Below are 26,217 nucleotides of genomic sequence, written 5' to 3'. Positions count from 1 at the left end.
ATCCTCCAGACTCAGTAATGTTTTGCATGGAAAATGCTATTCCCACTGCTTTTTTTTTTTTTTTTTTTTTTTTAAGATTTATTTAAAGTGAGAGTTAGAGAGAGACAGAGAGCCCTTCCATTTGTTGTTTCACTCCCCCAAGAGGCCGTAATGACCAGGGCTGAGCCAGGCCAAAGTCAGGAGCTTCATCTGGGTCTCCCACATGGGTGCAGGGGCCCAAGCACTTGGATCATCTTCCAATGCTTTTCAGACCACTAGCAGGGAGCTGGAGCAGGAGTAGAGCAGCCGGGACCTGAACCAGTGCCCCAAGTTGATGCTGGCATCACAGGCAGTGGCTTTATCCGCTAGCCACAGCGCCAGCTCCCACCCACCCCACCTCATTGCTCTTAATAAGTGTGGGGAAGCGCTGGTCTAATTATGCACTTGCTTTTAAATGACTTAACTGAAAGGAGCCAACACAAATCTTGGTTTTGCTTGCGAAGCTGGCAGTGAGCTATGGCAAGTTTTTATTGGGGTGAGAGCAGGTGCCTTGGTGAGGGTGCTGCCCAGCGAGTTTTTCCTCCCTTCCTTCCTTTTGGGAAGAGAAGAAGAAAGAAGCAGGGAGCTTGCCCACGTGGATCAGTGCTCTGAGAGCTTTGCTGGTCTGTAGGTGGAAATGGGGACCATGGGTTCTGAGGTCTCTTAATAAACTCAGGGGTTAAATGCTAAGGTGTGAACCCAGCCCATGAGCTAGAACAGGTCCACGTGGCGCCCAGGGTGGCAGTGACCTTTGGGGTGCCTGCAGCCATGTTTACACAGGGTCACCTGGGGTGGTTTTTGTTTTGAGGGTTTTTTTTGGTTTGTTTTTGAGTGAGTTCACGGGCTCCCTTTCCACTTGGGTCCTTCAGAGAAAGAACCACTGAGTTGTCATCTTGGTGTCGGTCCACCCCAGAAGCCTGGGCAGTGATGATCAGGAAGGCATTCCAAAGGCTTTCTCCACTCTTCCCTGGGGAACGGCTTCCTGCTCCTGTGCACTCCCAACCTGCGGGCCTCCCCGTGAGTCACTCTGCCAGACTGCCGGGCCCCACTGCCTTGTGGCCTGGACGGCTCCCCGCCCGAGGAGCTGGCACCATGTCCAGAAAACAAGCCACACCCCAGGAGCCATGATGCACCGGAGCGTTTCCCTGTCTGGAAAAGGGAAACGACTAGGGTCATGCGCGGGGCCTGGGGCATGTCCGTCTGCGTGTCTTGTGGCAATCACCGGCGTACTGGCCCTGACTGTGCGCGTGCCCGGGTGCTGGCCTGCGGGGGTGCAGGGGTCAGCGACAGCATAGCTGTAAGCACCTCTCTTCTGTGAGCTTAGACGTTATCCTGGTCTTTTGCATTGTTGGACTCACTTTATGCAGGACATTCTGGATTTATGAGTGAGACTGGAGCTCAATTTATTATTTTGTACTTTGTATTCTTTCTTTAGGGAGTTCAGTGATTAAAAACATGGTTGTTCTACCAACTTGCTACCACCAGTCTCCCAACTCGGAGTTTTCGTAAGTGGCTGTGACCATCTGTTGTGGATCAGTAGATTACCAAAACCGTGTGATTTTTAGAGACCTAAACACACCTGGAACTCCTCCTCCACCCCCTGCCTCTTACGTCACTAGTACTGAGCCTGTCCCTGCAGGCATTTGTAAATTATAGCATTAGAGACGCCTGTAAGAGTTATGGGCTGGGGCACTGGGACGCACCTGGCATGGATGCACCTGGCACGGTCGCACCGTGACTCCAGTTGCTGGGTTTGCCGATCGTCCCTGTGCAGGACCTGGATCCGGACTCGGGGGTTCTGACAGCTGCTGTTGCCAACATCGTGGTGCTTTGCCGGGCAGGCGAGGGGCCAGCTCCATCCAGTCCCTGCCCCAGGGAACATATTGTTCATTTCAAGTCCCTTTAACTCAGTGGTCTTAAGCTGCGTGATTTTTGTTTTCCCAGGAAGAGCTGTGTGTGGTTTGGCTGCCCGCCCTGGGCAGGGGGTGCTGTCATCCCCTAGGGGGAAGAGTCCAGGGTTGCTGCCACAAGAGACATGAAGATTTCAGCTGTGCGGGTTTGCTGAGCAACTAAGAGTAGAGGAAGACAGAATATTTTGATTTGAGTGACACCCCAACTCACAAATGCGTATTTTAAGTATTTTTTTAAATGCTGCCAGTTACTTTATGTATTTAAAAAATGTCAGCAGTTTAGTAAGCCACCATGTTTAGTATTTAAAAAGAAAAAGGGATATGGCTAAAACTGCGCAGACAGGATGGAAAAGCTGGTGGCTTCTCCAGCCAGAGGCTGTTGGGATCCAGTAGTGGGTTTAGAGCCAGCCTGATCAGCAGGAGAGACAACACGAAGTCATTACATTTGCATCTTTCAAAATCCCAGTTTTCCATTTACTTAACCATCTTTTTTTTCCTTTAAAAAATTAAATAAATAAAACCAACAAAACACACTGGAAAGACCTAAACCAAAAATCATCTCGTTTTTCCCAGAACACCAAAGTTGTGTGTGTGTGTGTGTGTGTGTGTGTGTTTAAGGTGCAGATTACCTTCTAGGATTCACATTTTGCTTTGCTTTGTGAATGTGGTTCTTAAAAGGAGCCGTCTGTTGACAGTACATCACAGACTTCGTGGCTGCTCCGTGACATTTCTGGGGAAGTAAATGAAAGGTGTAAATTAAGAAAAGCAAGTGTTTGTGGCTCCCACCTTAACCTTCTGTGACGTTAAACGGCTTTGTTGAAGAGGGCTGTCAGTGCTCTTGAAAACTTGGGAAAATCCACAGCCAGGGGTGCCGTCGGTTGCCTTTGGGAGCCCAGCATATTTGGTGTGGAGATTATGTGGGCTCGTCTAATTGGCTGTGTTTTCACCCCATCAGATAGCAACTAGAGGGGTGCTTCTCCCCCTACCCCCTTCCCTTGTTTTTTTTTAGCTAAATGGTTTAACCTGAATTTCAGGCTGTTCACAACAGGGTTCTAGTGATCCAGGTCTACACGACCCCACCATCTACCTTTCTACATCTCAAATGAGCTGGGTGGGAATCCTGCCCACCCTCCTCCCGCAGTTTGTTCTCTTCTTCCCTGCCTCCTGCGGAGGCCCAGCTGGCCTGTGTATGTCACAGAAGCTCTCTGGACTTTGCTCCCTGGAGAATGGGACTCTGCGTCCCCACCGAGCCTGCTTTGCAGGGCCACTTACTGCACTCCCCAGCCCCCCAATTAAATGTGCTCAGAATTAAAACACAAAGCATTACAAAAATACAAGACAGTGACGTTTGTGGCAACTAAAATTTAACAATTAAAAAGTACAAATTTATCTGCAGATGATACAGTTCACCCAATGAAAGCGTACAAGTCATGTTTTTTTTTTTTTTAAATCTATTTGCAGAGTTGTGTAACCATTGCCACAATTTTAGAACATTTTCATCATCCCCCAGACTCTGCGCCATTAGCTATCATTTCCTGTTTCCCTCTCTGTCTCCACGCCCCACGCCCTGGACAACTGTTGATCCACTTTCTGTTGCTATAGATTTGTCCATTCTGGGCGTTTGATATGTATGTGACATCAAACAGTTTGAAGTCCTTTATGGCTGTTTTCACTGAACTTGATGTTTTCAGCATTAGTCCATATTGTGGCCTGTATTAGTACTTTTTATGGCTGAATAATATTCATTGTATGGATAGGACACATTAAGAAAAAAAAGATTTCATGATTTTTTGAAAGCAGACCAGCAGAGAATGAGAGGAAATCTTTCATCGCTTGTTCACTCCTCCAAATGACACAACAGCCAGGTCTTTGTCGGAGTGAAGCCAGGAGCCAGGATCTCCCATCTGGTTCTCCCATGTGGGTGGCAGGGGGCCAGACACTTGGGTCATCATCTGCTGCTTTCCTGGGCACATTAGCAGGAAGCTGGATTGGAAGCAGAGCATCCAGAACATGAACCAGCGCTCCTATACCAGATGCTGGCGGCACAAGCAGAGGCCTAACCCAGTGCGCCCCAACCCTGGCCCCAGGATTGGCCAACATTTTGTTGATTCATTCATCAGTTGATGGTAAACTTCAGAATTCAGGCGGTCTTAAGGCAGTTCATACTAGTTTTATGTTTGAAAACACTCTCTTCTTTTTTATTGGGCGTTATTTGTATACTGACTGTTAGTGGGCCAAGATTTCTGCGTCTATGCTCGGCCCTCATATTTCAATGGTGAGTGCATCAGCAGAGCCTTCTCCGAACCAAACTCTGGATCAAGGTGATGGGAGGGTTCGTCATCCCTCTGGAATACTAAGGATTTGCAGTCAGGAAAAGCAGAAATCATTTGTAGTTTGGCTTTCTGTAGCTGGGCCAAGGGTGAAGACGTTCTGTCCGGAGACTCCAGCACGGCCGCTACAGGTGCAGTCCCTTAGTCTTCATTTTCTGCTCTGGTTGTGGCCCTAGAAACTGAGGCAGCCACACGGTGATGGCTCCCACAAGGTGGTCATCAGCTGGGGAGCCCTTGTGTGCTTTCTCTTTTGCCTGTGTGTATTTACCTCTTGTAAATAGGCTCAGGTATGCTTGCGTTGAGGAGATAGGAAGTTTCACTTTGTCCTGATTTGCCGGCACGGTGGCAGATGTGGCTGGAGGCAGAGTTTCTCGCTCAGGGTAGCACAGCAGCCCAATGCAGCTGCTTTGTAATCAACTCTGATCCCTGTCTTCCAGGGATGTTTGTGGCCTAATTGTCCCTTAGGTACTTGGAGGAGCAACTTTCCAAGGAAGTCTGGAATTCTTTCTTGGCTAACCTGGTAGACTAGATGGCTGGAGCTGGTATCCACTTTCCGCGGTGGGGAAGAAGGCCTCCAGGATGCGCCGGGGCTTGGGACAGTTCACCCATCACTTGCTTGGCTCAGCAGTCCTCTGCTCGCCACCGTCCCCGAGACACGCGGGTCACAGGGCCGCACAGTCGGGGGTGTGTGTCTCCAGCCCTCTTAGAAGGTGTGCAGGGCACGAGGTGGGGCCCAGTCCCATGGCCAGGGCAGACGTGGAAGGGGAGCAAAGTTCCTGTGTGGAGGCCAGCAGTTTGCCTCTGGGTGTAGTCTCAGCACCAGCTAAGCCGGAGAACACAGGGCCTATTATTCTTAGCCTGAGCTCTGAATTTTGGCAGGTGGGCCCATCCAAGAAAGGGGAGGCAGATGAGGTAGACTCCTCCAGGTCACACACACACGTTCACGTGCACACAACGTGGGATAGTTCTCCCCTCACTCGAGAGCTCCTCAATAACCTTGTTTTGTTTTGTTTTTGTTTTGTTTTGTTTTGTTTTTTACTAGTAGACATTGAAATGTTTCGGATAGGAGGAGATACTCGACAGAGGCTTGGGTGGCACGGGAGGTAATTTATCCTAGACAGCAGCTCCCCTGCTCCAATACCGAGCTCCTGGGAGCGTGCATTACACAGCAGCTGGCCCGGATTGGGTCTCCACGCTCAAAGAAACAAACCCTGGCTTCCACCCCAGCCCCGCGGCAGGGCTGTCATGGATGTCCCTGGCTTCTTTCTATTGACAACAGTGGTGACTGGTGGTGGGATTGGTAATAGTGGGGGTTCATTCTGGGGGGGGGGACGCAGTGCAGGACGGCATCATTTTGGAACCAAGAATGTCAGTGAACGCAGCTGCCAAGCCTCGCCCCGAGTTTTCTGCTGGGCTCCCATTCTGAACAAGAGAGAGTCAAGATTGAGCCTGTCTGTGCAATCTATTGTTTTTGAATATTTCTATCTTTATTTCCTTCCAGTGTGATTCCTCCTTTCATAATGTCTGGAGAGAATTTTTTTTAAACCATTCAGCTGAATACATTTTTATGCAATTAATTTAGCGTCTATGGAGCGCCTCCACCAAAATGGTTTGCTTTCATAAACACCCAGGAAGGCTTAAATAACATTTTCTCATAAATTAGCCTTTGTTTGCACAATTATTCAGTTATTGCACTGTGCAGACCCTCTGCAGTTTGATGTTGTCAGGAAACATATTAGCAGAAAATAGTATGGTATTATCTAATGCTAATAATTGGTTAGTAGAAATGAGAAAAGAGGACAAGTAATTGGGGTTCCTGTGGCTAACAAGATGTGAATTATGAAAACATTTCCAGGAGAAATTCCAGGGTCGTTCTAGAAACCTGTTATTTGCATTTTAAAACAGCCAGTTCCCATTGATAGGGAGGAGGGTGCAGTTTATCCAAGCAGTCTCGATTTCCCGCGCTGGGAGGAAGGCCCTGCCCATGCTGCCAGCCCCTTGGTTGAAATAGGTTGGATTTTCAGCAGAAGATTGCTGACCCCTTGAGGCCCTCCTCCTGCTTTTGGCCCTGTGATTCTGCCCAGTGCTGTTCCCAGCACCTGACACAAACCTGCCTCCATTTAGCAAGGGGCTCGTCACAAGTATGACTGGAGGCTGTTGGACCCTTGCTTCTGCCTCCCTAGCCCATCGTTGTTGAGTTGAACCAATAGGCATGTGTGTGCTTCCTCTCCCAGGAATTGACGGCATGGTTTCTTTATTATTATTATTATTTCAATTTATTAAACATTTTTTTTGGCCAGGGCTGCGGCTCACTTGGCTAATCCTCCACCTGTGGCGCCGGCACCCCGGGTTCTAGTCCCGGTTGCTCCTCTTCCAGGCCAGCTCTCTGCTGTGGCCCGGGAAGGCAGTGGAGGATGGCCCAAGTCCTTGGGCCCTGCACCCCCATGAGAGACCAGGAGGAAGAACCTGGTTTCTGGCTTGATTGGCGCAGTGCCGGCCGTGGAGGCCATTTAGAGAGTGAACCAACGGAAGGAAGACCTTTCTGTCTCTCTTTCACTGTCTAACTTTGCCTGTCAAAAAAAAAAAATTAACAAATTATTTATTTTATTTGAAAGAGTTACAGAGAAAAGGAGAGAGAGGGAGTTTACAAAAGATCAACCTTCCGTCCTCTCATTCATTCCCCAGATGGCTCAGATGGCCAGGGCTGGACCAGGCTGAAACTAGGAACCAGGAGCTTCATCCAGGTCTCCCTGTATGTGGCAAAGGCGCAAGTGCCTAGACCATGTTCTGCTGCTTTTCCCAAGCCATTTGCAGGAAGCCGGATTGGAAGTGGACTGGCATCTGTATGGGATGGCAACCCTGCAGGCAGTGGCATTGCCCACTGTACCACAACACCAGCCCCAACGGCTTGTTTGTTTGTTTTTTTAATGACCTTGCACTCTCTGTCTCTACCTCTCCCTGTAACTGTCTTTCAAATAAATAAGATAAATCTTAAAAAAAAAGGGGAGGGGGTCCCAGCACTGTGGTGCAGCGGGTTAAAGCCCTGGCCTGAGCGTTGGCACCCCACATGGACACCGGTTCGAGTCCCGGCTGCTCCTCTTCCGATCTGGCTCTCTGCTATGGCCTGGGAAAGCAGCAGAAGATGGCCCAAGTGTTTGGGCCCCTGCATCCACGTGGGAGACCCAGACGAGGCTCATGGCTCCTGGCTTCAGATTGGTGCAGCTCCAGCTATTGCGGCCATAAAAGACCACTCTCTCTGTCTCTACCTCTCTCTGCAACTCTGTCTCTCAAATAAATAAAATAAATCTTTAAAAATAAAAATGAGCTTCCTGGCCACTGGGATGACTGAGAGGATTGCACTGAGAACAGGGACTTCCTTGCCCACGGAAGTGGCCATGAGGTTGCAGGGAGAAGCGTCACTTTGGACTTGTTTGAGTAGTAGTGGGCTTCACTGACGTCATAGGAAACATGGCAGCGAGGTCCTCCTGTCAGCGAGTGCAGGTATCCACGGCATTAGGACTGCCTTCCAAAGGACATTATTGAGCGTTCCGGCCAGGTCACTCCGAACTTCATTAACTGCGTGTTTTTGTGCGTGCCTTGACTCCTGTCGCAGGTCTGGACAATGTGAAGTGAATTACTTCACCCTCTTACCTTTTATCCAGGACAGTCTTGACCTTCATGTGTAGAACAAATTTTGTATTGATACCAGGTAGAAAGTATCCCACAACGCTCTGTCTCTTACTGTTTTACTTTTACTTTTACTATTTTCTAAACACTATTATAAAGCTGTTTTTACCCACGTTTCCTTCATTGTTTATGATACCATATTAAAAAAGTCTAATTTTCAGCTTCTCAGTATATATAGACAATTTTTTCCCCTGTGAGGGAGAAGAAACAAGTTGGCAAAACTTTGTTTTAAGCAGTAAACGCCTGTTGGGTGATGCTACAGATTCTCATCATGATGCTTTATCCCAAAAATATTTTCCCTTGGCTGCGGAGACCATTTATGTAATAAAAATAGACCTTTCCTTAGACTTTTCCTCCTATTTTCCTTGAACATAATTTGTGTTGGTAATTATATACCCTCTTACATATAATGGCCGTGCCCAAGAATCGGGGAGCGTTGCTTCTGGACTTCAGGGATGCTTTCCGGTGTTCACCAGCCCTGCAGAATGGGAGCCCCCTGGAGGGGGCAGAGCCCTTGGGAAGCACCCCCGCCCCCAGCCGCCAGCCCTGTGAGGTGACAGACGGAGCTCCCCCCACGCCAGTCAGGACACATAGCTGGTTAGTGATGGGGATGGGGGCGTGGCGGCTCCTCCTCTGGGTCTGCTGTGGGTGAGGACCCTATAAAGGGGAGCATGAGGGGGGATTGGGCGTGAGCCCCTCGAGTGCCCGTGTTCATTTGTCTGGTTTGGATCCTTGTCTCTTTCCACCTAAGTCAAGGTCTTTGGGGCCAAGGTAGACTTCATAAACTGGAGTGGAGAGTCTGTGTGAACTCTGGCCAGCTCTGAGCAGGGCGACCAAGTGACATGGGCAGGGGGAAGGGCAGCAGGAGTTGCCTCCGTGACCTGTCCACTAGCCAATTCCTGACTGTAGGTCTTTGACCTCCACAATCATTTATCCCTTCCTGCCTGTCCATGTATGTAGGAATGCACGTGTGTGCACACACGCACAGACACTCAGCCTTGTCATTCTCACATGTTACGTTTTTGAAAAATGATGAGGAAAAAAAAGTGACATACATTAGCCACATCAGTGAAGGTATCCCAGTTTGGGGAAGAACTAGACTCATCTTTAATGATAAAAATGGTATTTGTCTGGGACCCTGATTATACTATTTGGCCTCTGCATTAAGTTGTTGAGTGATATCTCAAATGTAATTAGCTTCTATCAAAGTTACCTCACCTTCAGGGGTGAGAATTATTGACGACTCTTAAAGCCACATCAGCATGACCTGGGGAGATCCTGTCTCTCCACGCTTCTAGATGTGCACGTGGGGTTTGCTTGTGTGTCTGCTAGCTTTTGCGTGTTTGTTTTGTAGTGTCATTGTTTGTACATGTGTATGTATATGTGAATAGATGATAAAGAAATATGAGGACTTTTCCCTCTCACTGTTTAAAAAATTGTCATATTACCAGTTCGCTTTTGTAGCAGAATCGGCCTTCTTACCCTCTCTCTTTCATTTTATTATTTCTCCAAAGATAATATATTTTCAAAAGAAAATTCTACCATGGTGTGCACAGAATCCTAAACTCCTACTTTTTAAAATCTGAGCTCTGGTTTCAGCTCTTGTCTGGCTGTGTATTCCTATGCTAGACCTTTAACATCTAGATTTAGGGACTGGGAAAAAAATGTGAAAAAAAGAGTTAGATTGCGTAATTTCTAAGACTTGTTTCATTTTGAAATTTTTATTCCCTTTGTAAACTTATAGTAATCTTATATCTACTGCCATGAAGGAGAAAATACTTGGAAAATACAAGCTGAACACACTAGGGTTCTCCAAAGATACAGCACCAATGGTGGGGGTGGGGTGGGGGTGGGGCCACGTGTGAGGAATCGGAGAAAGCAGTTGTGGATCCTGGGAAGACTCGCGAGCTGTGGTTGACAAGTCAGAGACTAAAGAGCGCTGATGACGTAGCTCTAGCCTTAAATCCAGAGATCCGAGCACCAGGAGAGCAGGAGTGGACGTGAGACCCAGGAAGAGATGAGATGTTTCCCGGTCAAGTCCAACGTCTGAATGCACGCCCCAGCTACGAGTGTGGGCTGGGAGGAGCCCCCCCTTGTTTGGGGGGAGCATCATCAGCCTTTTGTTCTGCAGCTTCACACTGATTGGATGAGGCCGCCGCGTGCTGGAGGGTGACTTGCTTTACTCTGTGTATCCATTTAAGTGTTCAGCACATCCAAAAACACCTTCATGGAAACATCTAGAATAATGTTAGACAAATACCTGGGCACTCCATGGCCTGGTCAAACTGTCACATGAAATGAAGCATCATAGTGACCTTCTCTGATGTAAGATGCGAGTTTTTGCCTTTTTCTTCCTGCCTCAGAGATTGGTTCAGATTCTCCCAGCAGCCTCTGCGTGGTCTTGCTTCAGACAAATACCTTGACCTCAAGTCTTTATTGTTCTTAGGGTTTTTGTTTTTTTTTAAATGCTTTCCAGACGCTTCTATGCTTTTTCATTTTTGGTTGGTCTTTCCCGGCAGAGCAATTTGTACTTTTTAGCTGGTTGGGTTCCCTTCTGTTGTTAACATTTGAATGTCGCCTACTTACGAAGGGGCTGGTGTGCTCATAAGGAAGCGAGGAATGGTGCTGCCGCTTTATAGGTAGCACACCCTGATTCTGGATCCACGCCGGCGTGTCCAGATCTGGTTAACACACCGAGTCATCAGGGCGGGGCCGCCAAGGAGACTCAAGTCTGCCAGCGCCTTCGGCTGTCTGTGCTCTTGACCTGGTGCAGCCTGAGACCTCACCCTCACCCTCACCGGAGGAAATGCACAGCCTGGGCTCCTTGTCACACCTGGGCAGTGCGGCACGACTTTCCCCAGTGCTTTGGGGAAGGCGGCAGATTTTATTGCTGCAAAGTATTTGTGGCCCCTACTCTCTGGACCAGGTATGTTCACGGCAACTGTCTCTTAAAGTAGGCCAGCACCATGGCTGGCGCCGTGGCTCAACAGGCTAATCCTCCGCCTTGCGGCGCCGGCACACCGGGTTCTAGTCCCGGTTGGGGCGCCGGATTCTGTCCCGGTTGCCCCTCTTCCAGGCCAGCTCTCTGCTAAGGCCCGGGAGTGCAGTGGAGGATGGCCCAAGTGCTTGGGCCCTGCACCCCATGGGAGACCAGGAGAAGCACCTGGCTCCTGCCTTCAGATCAGCGCGGTGCGCCGGCCACAGCGCGCCAGCCGCGGTGGCCATTGGAAGGTGAACCAACGGCAAAGGAAGTCCTTTATCTCTGTCTCTCTCTCACTGTCCACTCTGCCTGTCAAAAAAAAAAAAAAAGTAGGCCAGCACCACGCATGGCTTCGGTGGAGACGAAGGAGAAAGAGAGTCCTTGGACATTACCCACAGATGTGTGGTTACTGAAGGTCCCCCTTCCCTTTCGCCAGAGATGGACCACAAGCCAGTCACTCCTTCAGGAGGTGCCAATACTTTTCCATCATGTCAAGAGCATGGAACTCCGTAAGCCCTGCGTGTATGTTTTGCTGAAGCAGAAGGTCAGTCGGAAGGGCTTAGACTGCTCCAGTTGTATTTCTTCCTTCTGTCCCCAAATGCACTTCAAACTGGCCTGGCAAAATGAGTACATTGATCCATAACAGAAAAGCCCAGAGGTGGCAGGCGTCAGGCAAGGTTGGATCCAGGTGCTCATGTTCCAGGAGTGTTTCCCTCCAGTTCTTGGTTCTGCTGTCCTCACGTTGGATTCCCTGCATTGAGGCTCATTCAAGTCCAGAGAGATTGCATTTCCCCCTAGCTGTCTGTGACCTTGATTCTGAATAAGCGTTTGTGATGAGGGGTGGTAGATGGGCTTGGACTGGATAAACTTGCCCCCTCCCTGACTGCCCCGAGCTAGGTGTGGAGTGCGCACCAACCCAAGGTAACCTGACTTAGTCAGCCTAAAACAATCCTGGATTTGGGGTTGTAGCCGAGAAGCATCATGAGTGGATGCTGACCATAAGCTCAGCTGTGTCTGCTTCCCAGTTGGTAGGGTTCAGGGAAGAGTTTTGTGTGTTTTAGGGGAGACTGGGTTATACGTCGTCTCAGCTGTAGCAAGTGTATTTATGTATGTAGATACATTTGAGTTTTTTGTAAGACATTTTATATCCTCTCAAATTTGAAAAGGTTTATGAGATTATATTCTGTGAAGGATTGTAAATGGGTGATTAAGGATACTGGAATAAGAAGAAAAGCAGGGTAGATCCATAAGTAAGGGGAGGCTAAGACGAACGCTCTAATTTCAAAGTCAGTAGTCTCTGAAGTGCTGGTAGATATGATCTACAGATTGACCTCTGAGCTTCCCAGGTGTGAAAGAATATGTAAGTCCGTCAGGGGTGTGTGTGTGTGTGTGTGCGCGCGCGCGCGCATATGTGCACACGTATATGTCTGTGTGTAAAACATTTCCACCAGAAGCACCAGCTCCTGCCTTCAGGCCAGGAGGAAGTGGCTGCTGCCCGTCCTGAGGACGGTGTCTTTTGCAAGCTCCATCTCCAAGGCGCGTGGCCCTGAGAACCTTGCCTCTCTGCTGGTGGCATTGTGTTAGAAAAACCAAGCCAGCCAGACGAAGCTCCAACCCCTTTGTTGCTGGGTCCCTTCCTGAAGCCATGGCAAGGTTGAGCATGTCACCTTTGGGGGCAGGCAGCAAGGTGAGTCACTGCTGTCACAAGGCAGAGCAGGATCACCTTAGTCATAAAGTTGGGGCCGAGCTCCCAGATGGAGTCGCGCTTGGCTGGTGACTCACTCCTGTTTACAAACCTGTGTGCGCTGTAGAGCGATGCAGGGTGCATGACTCTATTTGCAGATGGAGGCCAGAGACCTCCAGGCACGGGGAGACAGCACGGCCTCTGCTGCACAGCTCTCTCCCTGAGCGTGCAGGTCATTGGCTCTCAATCTTAGATTCTTTTTCCTGGATTATTGTTCAGAATTAGCTAAGAAGGGTGGACTTTCCCCTGCTATGAAAAATCTCAATAACTACAGTAGAGGCAGCGTGTGTCCTATATGATAAACACAGAGGGAAGATGCCTTCTTCTCTTCTTAAAGAAAACTGGAACGAGGGGTCTGGGTGGTGAGATAGACCACATGGGCCCCCAGGTCACTCTCTGCACCCCTGTTTATTCTGAGCCACAGGTAGATCTGGGCAGGGTCTGCCCAGCAGCCGTCTCCTTGAGTTGACTGAGACTTGGTCCATCTTCTTCCTCTGCCATTTATTAACTGTGTGACCTTGGGCATGCTCCTTTACGTCTCTGAGTCAGTCTCCTCCTCTGTGGAATGGGCACAGCAATACCTACGCAGAGCGTGGCGGTGAGGGTTAGCGGAGTAATCAGCGCATTCCTGCCAGGGCCCTGGATGGAGGCGGCAGCCAGGATACCTTAGGTGCTCTCGTGAAAGGGCTGCAGAGGGGTCCCAGTTCAGCTCAGCACAGATTTTTGGAAGCACCCGCGCTGTGTGTGCTGCCAGATCTTTCGAGGGGCCTGGGGATGGCACTGTAGTTGCTTCCCCAGAAAGACTGTGGTCTGGCAAAGGAATTAAGACAGAGGAGATGCCCAGCAGTGTGCATCCAGAGTGGCAGCCTGTGTCCTTGTGTGGCTGTAGGGCAAAAGTGTCAGCAGTGTGATAGGGTTCACACTTCGAGAAGATTCGGGAAGGTAAGTGGAGGGAGGTGATGCCGGCCGGCCACCTTGTGGCAGGCTCAAGCCTTGTCAAGAGGGAAATAATGGGTTGGGTTGGGGATGACAGGCAGGGACCCCCGTGGAGAGGCCGCGCGGAGGAGGCTGTGTTTGAAATGTCCGGAGAGGGGACCCCGGAGCTGGATGGCAGTGAGGACCTGGGTTCGGGTCAGAGCTCCCAGAGAGACGCGGGGTAGGGCCGGACGTCCAGCTGGGGCTGTGTGTGCCTTGGTGAGTGTGACCCCTCTGCCCCGAGCCTCACTGTCTCCCCCTTTCTTCCCGGCAGCAGAGCCCCCTCCCCTGCTGCACTCAGGGACATGACTGTCAGCACTTCTGCCCCCCCTCAGACTTCACTGTCAGCACGCCAGTCTTCAGGGACACGAAAAGGAGCCACTCCTTACACAAGGTTGGGGAGCCCTGGTGTTTGGAGGTAGGTCTCGGAGCAGAACCCCCGGAGGAGATGGGCTGGCGGGAGAGGAATCCGCCTGCCCACTTCGCCTCGCACTAGGGCGGGGCCCTCCGCCTCCGTGGGGCGCGTTCTCTGGGCCACTGTCAAGTTGGTGCCGTGAAGTCTGGGCGTACTGACCACTGATAGGGATATCACGGCCATAAAAACACCGGTTTACAAGGAGAGGGCGGAGGAGGTGCCCCCGTGAACCCGAGGTGCCTGGCTCCCGGCGAGGCCACGTGACCCCGCGTCACACGTGGCTTCTGTGAGAATGATGAACAGCAGGTTATCCTGTTCAACTTGACCCCCAGGAAGTCATTTCCGGGGGCCTCTTCCCAGCTCCCCGAGGAAGAGAGGTTCTCGCCCCCCACTTTGCCTTTGTTACTAGCAATTGAGGACGTAGAGCTTTTTCTTTGAGAGTTCTGGGTGCTGGGAAAGCCGCCTTCCTCCGCAGCCGCAGCTCTCCAAGGACAGGAAGCATTGTTAATTTCCTTTAAATAATTCAGTACAAAGTCAGCACCCCATGCTGCTCAGGGCGAGCACGCGGTCCTCTTCAAATTAGTGGTTCCAGAGAATAAAGAACATCTAGAACCTGCTTTTATCTTCAGAAAAGCGAAAGTCAATGCAGATAAGGTATAAAGTTTATAGTAAGTCTTAGGTTTAAACAGCAAATGATTTAGGGCTATTGCTAGCTTTATATATTTATTTTTAATAATGAAAAGTGAGTACTTATGAGCCAGTTGGTGCAACATCTCTTTTTAAAAAGTGTTTATTGCACCTGCTCTGTGCCGGGGGCCTTGCCCGTGCATCAGGGCTCATGGTTTTTGCAGCCTGGGGTGGCCTCGGGTGATTCCTAACGCACACATGCACGTCTTGGTTTTGGAGAGAGAGCATAGAATAAGTGATCTTTAGATGCTTGTTCTAGTTTCAGAAGTAGGAAGTCGATCGTTGAAGAGAACTGGAGAACATAGGAGATGTAAAAGCCAATTGATAATCTCTTTCTCTTCGTTAAAGTGCGTAAACTTTAAAAATGTGCCACAAAATTAGGAAGCAGGTGTTTGGCCTGGTGGTTCAGATGCTGCATCCCACATTGGAGCCCCTGGCTTCTGTTCCTGGCTCTGGCTGCTGACTCCCACTTCCCACCATCGCAGACCTTGGGAGGCGGCAGATGATGGCTCAAGTCACTGGGTTGCCGCTGCCTGTGTGGGAGATGTGGATGGCATTCAGGTGGTGAACAATCAGATGAGAGCTCTCTCTGTCTCCTCTGTGCATCTCAAGTAAATACAAAATAATTTTTAATATTTTGTAAAATTGACATTGGACCTTGCACAGTCTTTTGCCTTCTTTTCACTTGCTGGAACATTCGTTTTCTATGTAACGTGTTGTCATTCTGGTCCGTAACTTTGCATGCTGGAGTCCCATGGGAATCCTTTGGTCTAACCACTGCCCTTCAGCCACAATGGGCGTGGAGATGTGTCTGGTCTCGCTCTCACCTCTGATGATGCCTGTGTTGGGCCGCGCTCATGATCTAGTTACCTGGGGCCTGCGCATGTCTGTTTCACTGGGCGGTGTCTACAGTCGCTGTGACGTGGTGGAAGCTTGTTTCCCGCAGCCTCTCGCTGGCTCAGCTTTTCATAAGCAAAGCTGTGCATTCCGACTGTCCATGATAAGGACTGAAGAACATGGCTCTTCCTCCACCAGGCCTGGCAAATGGTAACTCATTAATCTTTGGCCAGAGTTAGGGGGTAGATAAAGGAGAGAACCAGGCACCCATTTTGAGGAGGAGGAAAACGAAACTCCTTCCTCGTAACTCGAGATCCCCAGGAGCCGATTAGCTTCCTGGCGCCAGTGGCTCCGAGCGTTTCTCAGCCTTGTGCTCAGGACAGAGGCATGTCTCCGGAGGAAGGGCCAAAATGCCACGTTTCCAAAAGTTCATCCAAATCCTTAAGCCATGACGAGGCCACATCCAAAGATACCGCTTTGGGCTGTGTCAGCTTGGGCAAATTACTGGCCCACCCTCTGCCTGTGTTCCTCGCCAGCAGAGGGGTGCTGAGCCTCGTGCTGGTGCCCATCTGGCTTCCTGGGGAGTGGCGTCGGTGGTGCGTCTGTGCCACGGGCCGTCACTGCTGGGGTGGCTCAGCCTCGGAGTTCACTCTCTCTCCATACTGGGTTTCACGGAAATTGCTGTATAGCAATTCCAGTTCTTACTACTGGAAGACTGTCGGTGCTGTGGGAAAATCCCCACCCACGGCAGGTGCGCTAGCTCTGGAGGATGCAGTGGGAGCCACACGTGATGGGCAGGAGAACCAGGGTTGAGTCCTGTGGTCAGTCACCCGTTCCCAGGGTACGGTTCCTGTGAAAGGGTCCCGGAAGACGTGGCCGGCCTGTTTCACTGGGTGCCTGTGAGCACCCCGTGGATGTTTCTCGCAGCACTTCCTCTGTCCAGGCACCACCATGAGCCATTCGTGAACTGTGCAACCCTGCGATTCCCCGCGTTCTGCGGATGAGATAACTGAGCCGCGAGAGAGTAAGCAACTTGGCTTGAGCTCACGCAGCAGTGGAAGACCATGGCTACCATCCTCTGGGCTGGGAAGTCCACTTTTTCTTACTTTTTTTGGTAGGCCTCACATTTGGGAGACTTTGTTTACCATTCATCCATGTTTACCATGCATTGTTCTTTCTGTCTCTTGCCTTGCAATTCAGTCTCACCCTTTAGATCTTTTCCTGAGGGAGTTGAGATAGGTGACCAGTTGAGTAAATATTACTAAGTCAATACTCACCTGGGCAGGGATGAGTCACTTCTTTCTAGCTAGCTGTTCACATACATTTTAAAGCTAGCCACACACAGTCATTACATTGGGGGCTATTAACATGTTGAATAGTGACAATAATAGGGTGTGACCATGGTATAACCGCAGTCAGATAAGAAGGAAAGTGTTTTTCCCGTAATTGCTTAGTCAATACCATTTCCACGGAAATACTTGCAAGCAAGACTTTTAAAAAGTTCTTTGTCTAGACCTTTCGCTTATTCCTTGTTTCCTTCCTCTTTGGTGCTTCTAGAAATCTTTCCTGATCAGTGGGCCTGCGATGAATCTGGGGGCTTGCGCTACCCTGTGGCCAGTGCCAGGCTTGTTTCTAGTTGAATTTTAGGGAGGTGTGTGTTTTCGGGATGGAGGTACCAGGATTGCTGCTACTTGGTCATTCATTTCTCAGCCTACAAATTTAGGGGAAAAAGAAACTTCTGCTAAATTTGTAAAGCTAGTCACATAGACAGGGAGTTAACCATTCTGGTGAGAGGAAATGAAACTTCTCTTAGGTTTATTAGACCACATCCTATAAATCTGTGGCTTATTATACGTCTGACTTCTAAAAAGCATAGCATCACGGCCAGAGTTTTATTTTTGCTTGTTAGTCATTTGAAACAAATATAGATGTTACTTCATTTCCTGGGTACTTTATTTTTCAGTACGTGTTATGTATGGAAAAATAAGGATTTACACAACATAGTGAACTGAAAGGGAAGCATTTGCTAATTTATAAATCTCTGTTTTAACTTTGTATTAGCCAGCATTTTGCTGAACTAAAAGATTGTGGTTTTCTCCCAATCCCCGATTATATAAAGAAGCAGAACGAGCAAAACAGCAAAAATAGCTCCCAAGGGCAAGGTTAATAGTTTGACATACTTCCTTCCAGTCTTTCAAAATCATAGGTTGGTTCATATTCTGTGTTTTCTGTTTATTTGATTTCTCTCGATAGTAGAAGCACCTTCCTATGTGTGCCGTGAAGATTCTTTGTGGAACTTAACAATGGTTATCCATTCTGGAAGTGGCTGTCCGTTAATGTCCTTATGCATTGCCCCAGCATGAACAGACTGTTCCTCAAGTTCTGCTATTAGATTGCAGTTGGAAATAGTAAAGACAGAGTGATTCTGGAACATTCCATATGCCCTGGTGATGCATATGACCCAGCATTGCATGCGTAGGCTTGGATGATTGTCTGCAAGTGGACTGGCCAGGTCACCCCTTCATTCCAGTTAATGCTCATTTGGTGGGATGGTGGATGGAATCACCACCATGTTGTTTTATTTCTTCCTTTCTCTCCTTCTCCTTTGTTGACATTTTCTGGGTTAAATGATTGCCCCAGGAGTGTAAATGGACACCGCGGTGCCTACCTGAGAATTTCTAGGGCCTGGGTGAAGTCCTGTTCCTAATGCATCAGGAGTGTGATGTAGTTCCACATTCTGGAACAGACGGGGAGCTGGGGGAGGTCCTCCCGGGCCCCATTTCCCATGTTGTTTGCCATTGGCGCCCCCACCCTGGGAGCTGGGGCCCAGGTAGGAGGCCCAGGGAAGGACCTCATCCACTTTAAAGGAGGGGTGTTCTCAGTCCGGGCCCAGGCGCCCACCAGGTCTCGCCAGTCTGTGTGCACAGTGCTTATCTCCGCGGCTGCCTTCCTTGTCCCCGTTCTTAGTGAGTCATCTATTTTCCTCGCGTCCCCTGTGACAAAGGTCAGGAGCAGAGACAACTTGGGCCTTCAGTGCGTGCCATCGCCAGGGTGTATTGTTTCGGATCCACCCCTTCTGTGTGCCTTTGAGGTGACAGCTCAGAGTTTAATGGGTGACACCACATCCAGGGGGAGCCAGACGTTCACTTTGGGACTTCTCATTTCTCACTGAGCCCCCAGCATCAACACACTGGGTCGGTGCTGAAGGAGAGGGGCGTGCTTCCCACGGCTTCTGCCTGTCCACCTGTGCTGGGATCTCCATCCCTTTCGTGATGTCTGGAATTTGGAGATGGAGAGACGCCATATTTCAGCCCAGACTCTGGGACTTTACTTGTTTCCATTAAGGGCCCAGTCCCTGTTGGGCCAGTGGAGTGCAGGCCCCTGGGAGGGTACTGACTGTGTCAGCTGCCGCCGGTCTGGGCAGAGAGGGCACTAGCAGCTGCATCGTCTTCCATGCTTTATCGCACACCCTTCCAGGCTTCTCTGTCACAGCTCTGAAAGTGCATTTCAAGGCTGTTAGTGTTGTTTAAAAATCAGTAGTTGCGGCTGGTGTTGTGGCTTAGCAGGTTAAGCTGCCGCCTGCAGTGGCAGCATCCCATATGGGCACTGGTTCATGCCCAGGCTGGCAGCTTCCTGCTTATGTGCCTGGGAAAGCAGTGGAAGATGACCCGAGTGCTTGGGGCCCTTCTACCCACCTGGAAGACTTGGAAGAAGCTCCTGATTCCTGGCTTTGGCCTGACCAAGCCCCATTGCGACCATCTGGGGAGTGACCCAGTGGATGGAAGAGCCTCTGTCTCTGTGTCTCTCTCTCTGTAACTCTTTCAAATAAGTAAATATAAAAAAATTGTTAAAAATTATTTTTTAAAAAAAGTCTAGGGAGCAGAGCGGTGGGAAGGCTGCATAGACCGTGATAAGGCCAGGGTCAGGTTTCAGCCCCTTTCCTGATCAACGTGTAGCCTCCTCCACTCGAGCCGAAAATGAGGAAGATGGCCTTTGTACAGCTACACGGTTGTTGCCTCGGTATAAAAACTCCTTGTGCGCGTGTTCTCGTCCTGGAACACGTGTGGGTCCCTGTGGCCGGGTCTGCCCGAGCATGGTCATGGGCAGCCTCATTGGCTGGCACGTGGGAGAAAGGAGCTCTCCCTGGGAAGGACTGAATTAGGGGGGTGTTTGTGCCCAGAGCGCAAGTTTCTGTTAGGGAAAAGCCAGTTCCTTCCAGAGGGGAGGCTGCCGAGGAAGGAAGGAGGCCAACCAGAGAAAGAAGAAATGAGAGTCAAAGAAGTGGAAGGGGAGGGGGGCGACTGACAGACACATGGCCGCCCCACAGAGCTTGTTTCCCAACCTCTGCAGTCACTCTGTCTGCCAAGCGTGGCCCGGGCCCCCACGTGGCCGCCAAAACCCCTCGCTGCTCAGGAACGTGGAATTGGGGGGTGGCATTGGATTGAACATGACCTTGGAGGTGGGGCTGGAAGGGATGGCAGAAGCAGGCAGTGACATGTGCTCAGCCAGGGTTGGCAGGCCTGCGTGTCACCCAGGGCCAGTGCAACAGATGAGCCATCCACTCATCCCCAGAGACTTGAGAGGGAGGTCCAGTGGGCTGGCTGTCATAGGCTGTCTGTGGAGCGGGTTTGTCTCCTCTTGCCACTTTTATGAGAACCCTTGAGAAAGGTGGATGGAGGCGAGAGGGCAGGGTGTGCACTGCAGGGATCGCTATGGTGTCTTTTACTGGCTTCAGAAATGCCTGTTGGCCCGGAAGGGAAGGGAGGTGGTCTCCCTGCCCTTCCTCCGTGTCCGCCCAGTAGGCACAGTAGAGGGGTTGTAGCCCTTGGGAGGTGGGGTGTGTTTGCGGACGGGGACATCTGTTTGTGCTGCTTGGGACAGCAAAGTGGCCTCACAGCAGGTTCCTGTGGGGGCGGTCCTTCCCATGGTCTTGTTGGGCTAGGCTACCTGCACCTGTTTGTTTTTCACATTTGTACCCATCATGTACACTTTGTGGGCCCCTAGTTGAAGGGTTGGGGACCAGATTTCTTTTTTGAGATATTTTGGGCTTTTGTTTGTGTTTTTGTTTTAGCATTGTATTTTGAAATATATCTTACAATGAAAGTGGACTTTGCCTTTTAGTCTTCCGTGGTGTGAATGTTAGTCTAGGTCCATATCACCACCACCATGATACAGAACAGCCCCCTCGCCTTATCCGCGTCCCTCGGCTCCCCCGCTGGAGTCATGGAAGACATGGGGTTTGCTTTTGTTATCTCCTCCGTTTGATAGGGCGTCTTGAATCGATTCGTGTCATTCATTCAGAGGCCAGATGCTCTTCGTTGATTGTAAGAACCTCTCTGCCCTTTCTCCATAAGAGAGAGGCAACCACTAACTAGGAATTGCTTCCTGCATTTTCTGTTTCTGCTTCAGGGCTGTCCTTGCCTGCACACCCAGAATGTTTTCAATCACTTCGTAGAGTTAGGAGAATTCGAACGCTCTGACGGTGGCCAAAGAAAAATAGAATTGATAAAGGAACTAAGTTATTGCTACCCACATAGGCAGCAGAGTGAAACTAAATGGCCGTTGGAATATTCTACTCTGAGTGACCTGTAGTCACGTGTCAGATCATCGGGTTTCAGGGTGATGTTTACAGTGAAGATGGAACAGTATCTATCGATTTTTTGTGGCCCCAGCTTGGTCCCCGCCCCGCCCCGCCCCGCCCCGCCTGTCCTCGCTTGTTCCCTGATCTCAATGAAACCAGGAATTGAGAGGAGCACCTGAGTGGCTAGCTCCTTTCCCTGGGACACCCCCACCCAGGGGCCGAGTAAGCCGGGATGTGTCTGTGGAGGCCGTGGCGTTTCCCAGCCTGAGCTTTCTTAGGGAGGGACGTGTGGTGAGGACCCTGTGGCCTGTCGTCCTCCGCGGTCCCCAGCTCAGAGTGTCACGCTCGAGTGAACCACACACAAGGCTTGTGCAGGGCATTTTGCTGGGAAGGTAACCGCGATCGCATGCATGTACATTCTTGTGTAATCTAATTCCTGCCTTTGTAATGACTTGGAAACCTGCCACTGCAGCCGACTGAGAAGTGGGCGCAGTGACCTGGTGCAGAAAGCAGAAACTGTCGGGGAGGAGCGGGGAGGCGGCATCAGAACGCAGCCGAGGCAATCCTGGCCTTGCGGCATCTGAAATCGGGGAAGAGCATTACAACTGCGGTCTACACAAATGGCCCAAGTCTGCCGTCTGTGCCCCGGGAATCTCAGAGGCTGCGTCTCTCCAAGAGTATGGTTGAGCCAGGGCATCCGTGACTTACATGAGGAAGGACTTTTACTGGCGAGAAGCTACCGTGGTCAAGCAGGCATCAGGCTTTGGCAGAGCAGTGTCCTACAGGTGGGAACGAGTGGTTTTCCCTGTTACCAAAACACACTTTGAGCAGAGCATCTCTGGGGAGGAACGAAGCCGTCTAGAGACAGGTTGCTTCCGGGCATCCTGATTGAAATGGCCGGTGCACTTTAGGAAGCCAGTGCTGGCATTATTTGCATGAATGTAACCGTGGGCTGTTACCCCCTTGAATCTGTCTCCAGAAGGCAGAAACAACAGCTCCATTCGGAACATGCTTGCCATTTGTCTGATTGATGTGGGAAACGTGGTATCATTTCCACAAACACGTGTGAGAAGGGTGTTTGTCTTTTTTTATCCCCCCCCCCCATTTGGGTGACAGATTGCATGTTAGGGCACTAAAAGATGAAAGCACTAAATATTTGCTTTAGAAAAACACAGTGAAAGATTCTCTCATCCTCCCAAGCAGAACACTTGATGTGCTTAGAATTCCATGAACAAAAACGAGTGTGTGCAGTTAACCGTACTGCCACCCTCTGGGCGAGTATAACAAGCGGCGTGGGAAGGGAGGGTGGCACGGTGGGGGCTTGTGCTGGACTCTCTCGGGGACAGGTGTGCAGCAGGGCCGTTTAGTTGTGACTGAGGCCCAAGGGGACCCAAAGAAAGTCCTTCCTCCAAACCTGTGGCAGGATGGGTTCCGTTACTCCCTCTCCCTGATCCAACGATAAAGTTGTAATCATCGAGAGCCCTTTCTGGGAGGGAATATTGTACCCCCAGTGCAGAGTGCACGTGGCTTGGGTACTGGGTTCTAGTGGCGGGAGAGTCTGTTCAAAGGAACGGCTCAAGGCGTGGGCACCGTCTTCCCTGTGTTCACACCCCGGCTCTGCTGCTGGTGAGCTGGCCGACCACATGCAACTCAATTGAACCTTCCACCTGCATAGCCTGAGAGTTCCTGTACCTGCCTTCACTTATCTGGAGGTTGGAATGAGTTAGGAGGCAGGTGGGGTGCATGGAAAGTGGTAGACATTGGTGTCTGAAATTCATCTTCTTGCTCTGGGAAGATGGAAACTTGACCCCATGTCCCTGGTGGGCTTATAGTAGGGTTTAACGTGAGTGCTGTCCATCTCTTGTTAAGAATCTGCCATTCTTCAGACCCTGGATGAAGGTTTTTACCCTTACAGCTGTACCTTAGGAGAGAAAACTAATATTACTTCAATTTTTTTTTTATTTGACAGGTAGAGTTATAGACAGTGAGAGAGAGACAGAGATAAAGGCCTTCCTTCCCTTGGTTCACTCCCCAAATGGCCACTATGGCCAGTGCTGTGCCGATCCAAAGCCATGAGCCAGGTGCTTCCTCCTGGTCTCCATGCGGGTGCAGGGACCCAAGCATTTGGGCCATCCTCCACTGCCCTCCTGGGCCACAGAGAGATCTTCAAAAAGTCCACTGAAAGGAGATAGAAAAACCATGCATGGATTTCAGTTGCTTTTTTGCACCAGAATAAACTTTTAATTCCATTTTTCCCCATGGACTATTTGAAGTACTTTCCTTAGCTAGTAGCTAATATTTACTGAGTGTTGCTGAATACCAGGTTTTGCTTTAGGAGTTTTGACTATATTAACTCATTGAATCCTGCCAGTCAGTAGGAACTACTTTAAAGCAAAGGGGAACTGTGCCACAGGATTTTTTTTGTTTATTTGAGAGGTAAGAGTTAGAGACAGAAGGAGAGAGAAAGGTCTTCCATCTGCTGGTTCACTCCCCAAATGGCCGCAACGGCCGGAGCTGCACCAATCCGAAACCAGGAGCCAGGTGCTTCTTCCAGGTCTCCCATGTGGGTGCAGGGCCCAAGCACTTGGGCCATTTTCTACTGCTTTCCCAAAGCAGAGAGCTGGCTAGGAAGAACAGCTGGGACTAGAACCAGTGCCTATATGGGATGCTGGTGCTGCAGACAGAGAATTAACCTACTGTGCCATGGTGCCGACCCCAGGATTTTTAAAGAGTAATTTGTCATTTAAAAAAAAAAAAAGAATAATTTGTCCCTGATTCGACTGAGAGTAATTGTTAGGACTGGGATTTGAAAGGTGGGGCTTCCCATGTTTTCCATCCAATGTGGCTGCCTCCCCTGGGGTATCAGGGCCCTCTGTGCTGTGCCACGTCAATGGCCCCCACAGGTGCACTCCAGATCCACCGATTTATGATAGTTAGGGAAAAAAAAATATTTTATTACCGGAAGTTGTGGCTTCTGAGTCTCTCTCTGCAGTTGGCAACATAGATTCTTGTTTTGTTTTATGTGTGTGGTTTTGTTTTTTAAATAATTAGAAACAGTTCAACCCTTGTTACCACCCACAGTAAAAATTGCTGGGATCCCGCAAATTAAGAAAGAAAAAAAAAGTTAGGCCGTGTGGTGGAGGGGACCAGCAGGGGACCTTCAGGAAGAAGGTCCTCCTTGGAGTGGGTTTTGGAGGTGCGGTCACTGGGGACGCCTGTTTTCCACCTCGCCCTTTGCCTGAAGCCTCAAGTAATGTTAACAGGGGCTGCCAACGACAGGAAGGCTTCCAATACCCAAGATGGCCCTGGGAGGAGACCCGCATTTTTTGGGAGTTATTAATGGTATGTCTTGTGTGTGAGTGGGTGTGAGCACTAAGAGCGCAATGCATGTATTTTGCACGGTGTGTGGTCCCTGCTGCCGCATTCCACCCCCATGATGGTGGCCGAGGTGGGGAGGAGGCAGAGGAGACCTGAGCACAGCCTCTGCCATTTCCATTACTCTCTGGGCTGCGTCATCAAGGCAGGAGCAGGCCAGGCCTCTTTCTGGGTTCAGGGGACTGGATCGGGGTAGCTGGGACTCTTGCCTTCTTAGAACTGGGCCCTGATTATCAACGCAGTGCCCCTACCTGTGAGTGAGTGAAGTCGGTGACGTTGCATGCATAGGCGAAGGGTCTTCCAACAGTTGGTGAAAACTCTGTGTTATGAAAAATCACATGCATGGATTTGAAGTGTTTTGAGTACCAAAATTATCTTTTCATTTCATTTTTCCATCAATTTTTGGAAATACCCCATCATGTGGTTCCCTCACGTTCTCCCCTTCCTAAGAAATAGGATGAGCCAGGGTCTGAATTGGATGCCTTTGGTCAAGTCGGCTCTGCTCTCTGCCGGCATCTGCCTGCCCCCACCACTGTAGGTCTAACTGTTTACACGGCGAGGAGATGAGTCCCTAATCCTCATGGCAGTGGGGCACACTTGCCTTGGTTGAAGCCGGAGCATCCCACTGGGGGGGGGGGGCACCTCTGTCCCCTTTTAAACCACCCTGCTCTGATCACTCCCAGGCAGCTCCTCTTGCCATCCTGACTTGTTTAAATTTATGGGTTGTTGGCAAGCGATGTCTGATGCTATTCTTCTCATCGCCAGAGGCCAAGGTCCCTTGTGGAGCAGTGCCTGGGTTTAATAGATGTCAGCTGGACCCCAGGGCGGGGCACCACAGAGCACTGGGGGAGGTGAACACCCTTATGTTGTCCCCCAGCGTCTCACTCATGTTCAGGGCAGTGCGATCGGAGTGAGTTTTGGGGTGGTAGCACAGTGTTGTGGACTGTACCCTACAGTTCTAGGACAGAGCATACAGTGTCCTAATGGTCTTGCAGATGGCCTGAATGTGTGTGTGTGTGTGGCCATTACCTTGACTCGGTAGGGCAGGCGTGTAGATCTCTCTCTACTGCTTCTGGACACAAACTATGGCAGAGCCTGCAGAATCGGTTTCGTTAACTCCCAGGGGGCCATGCCTGGGACTGTAGCCCTGGGGACAACTGGAGTGCATTTACTGAAATGTCGCTGAGCTGTCTGGTGCCAGGCGCTGTTGTGATGCCAGGAATGAGGGTGTGAGCGGCAGGGCCCTTGCAGCTGGAAGTAAGGGTTTGAGCCCCCAGGGAGCTCTGCTCCCACTTGTCTCCCACGGAGGTCCAGTCTATTCTGAGGCCGGCTTCCAATGCACAGCCCCTCCTCAGTTGGAACCCTCCCCCTTGGACTGGTCTTGGTAGTGAGGCTGCCCAGGAAGGCCATATGAAGAGGGTGTTCCATGGGCAAGTCTGCCTTTATGGTTCTGGGAGTTTCCACGCTGTATTTCTGCCAGCTCAGATGACCTGAGGCCCATTTCTCTGCTGCCTAGTGGCCAGTGTCCTTTAGTTCCTCCCCTTCACTGCTTTTCTGTTCTCCTGCTCATTCTACAAGCCCGCCCTCTGCTTCTCTTCCAATCACAAACGTCCAAGGTACGTACCTGTCTGCCGGAAGCATCTGTCTCAGAAGGCAAGTGAACCACAGTTCATGAGCA

The 26,217-nt window shown here is 50.3% G+C and overlaps 1 protein-coding gene across 50 annotated transcripts in view; it reads left to right on the top strand.

Annotated features, from left to right (window-relative positions):
• Positions 1-26,217, top strand: part of TCF7L2 (transcription factor 7 like 2) — a 197,427-nt gene that overhangs the window by 111,385 nt on the left and 59,825 nt on the right. For 13 of the 50 annotated variants that reach the window (XM_070057208.1, XM_051823600.2, XM_070057210.1 and 10 more), the window contains one exon: positions 13,919-14,062. The exons of the other annotated variants lie outside the window; for them this stretch is intronic. In XM_070057208.1, coding sequence (XP_069913309.1) covers positions 13,919-14,062 — 144 coding nt within the window. The remainder of the gene's footprint in view (positions 1-13,918; positions 14,063-26,217) is intronic. 50 annotated transcript variants of the gene reach the window in all.

This window comes from Oryctolagus cuniculus, chromosome 15 (genome assembly GCF_964237555.1).
Source record: "Oryctolagus cuniculus chromosome 15, mOryCun1.1, whole genome shotgun sequence".
Lineage (NCBI taxonomy): Eukaryota > Metazoa > Chordata > Mammalia > Lagomorpha > Leporidae > Oryctolagus > Oryctolagus cuniculus.
The sequence above is the reverse complement of the archived record's forward strand: the minus strand, read 5'-3'. Positions and strand labels throughout refer to the sequence as shown.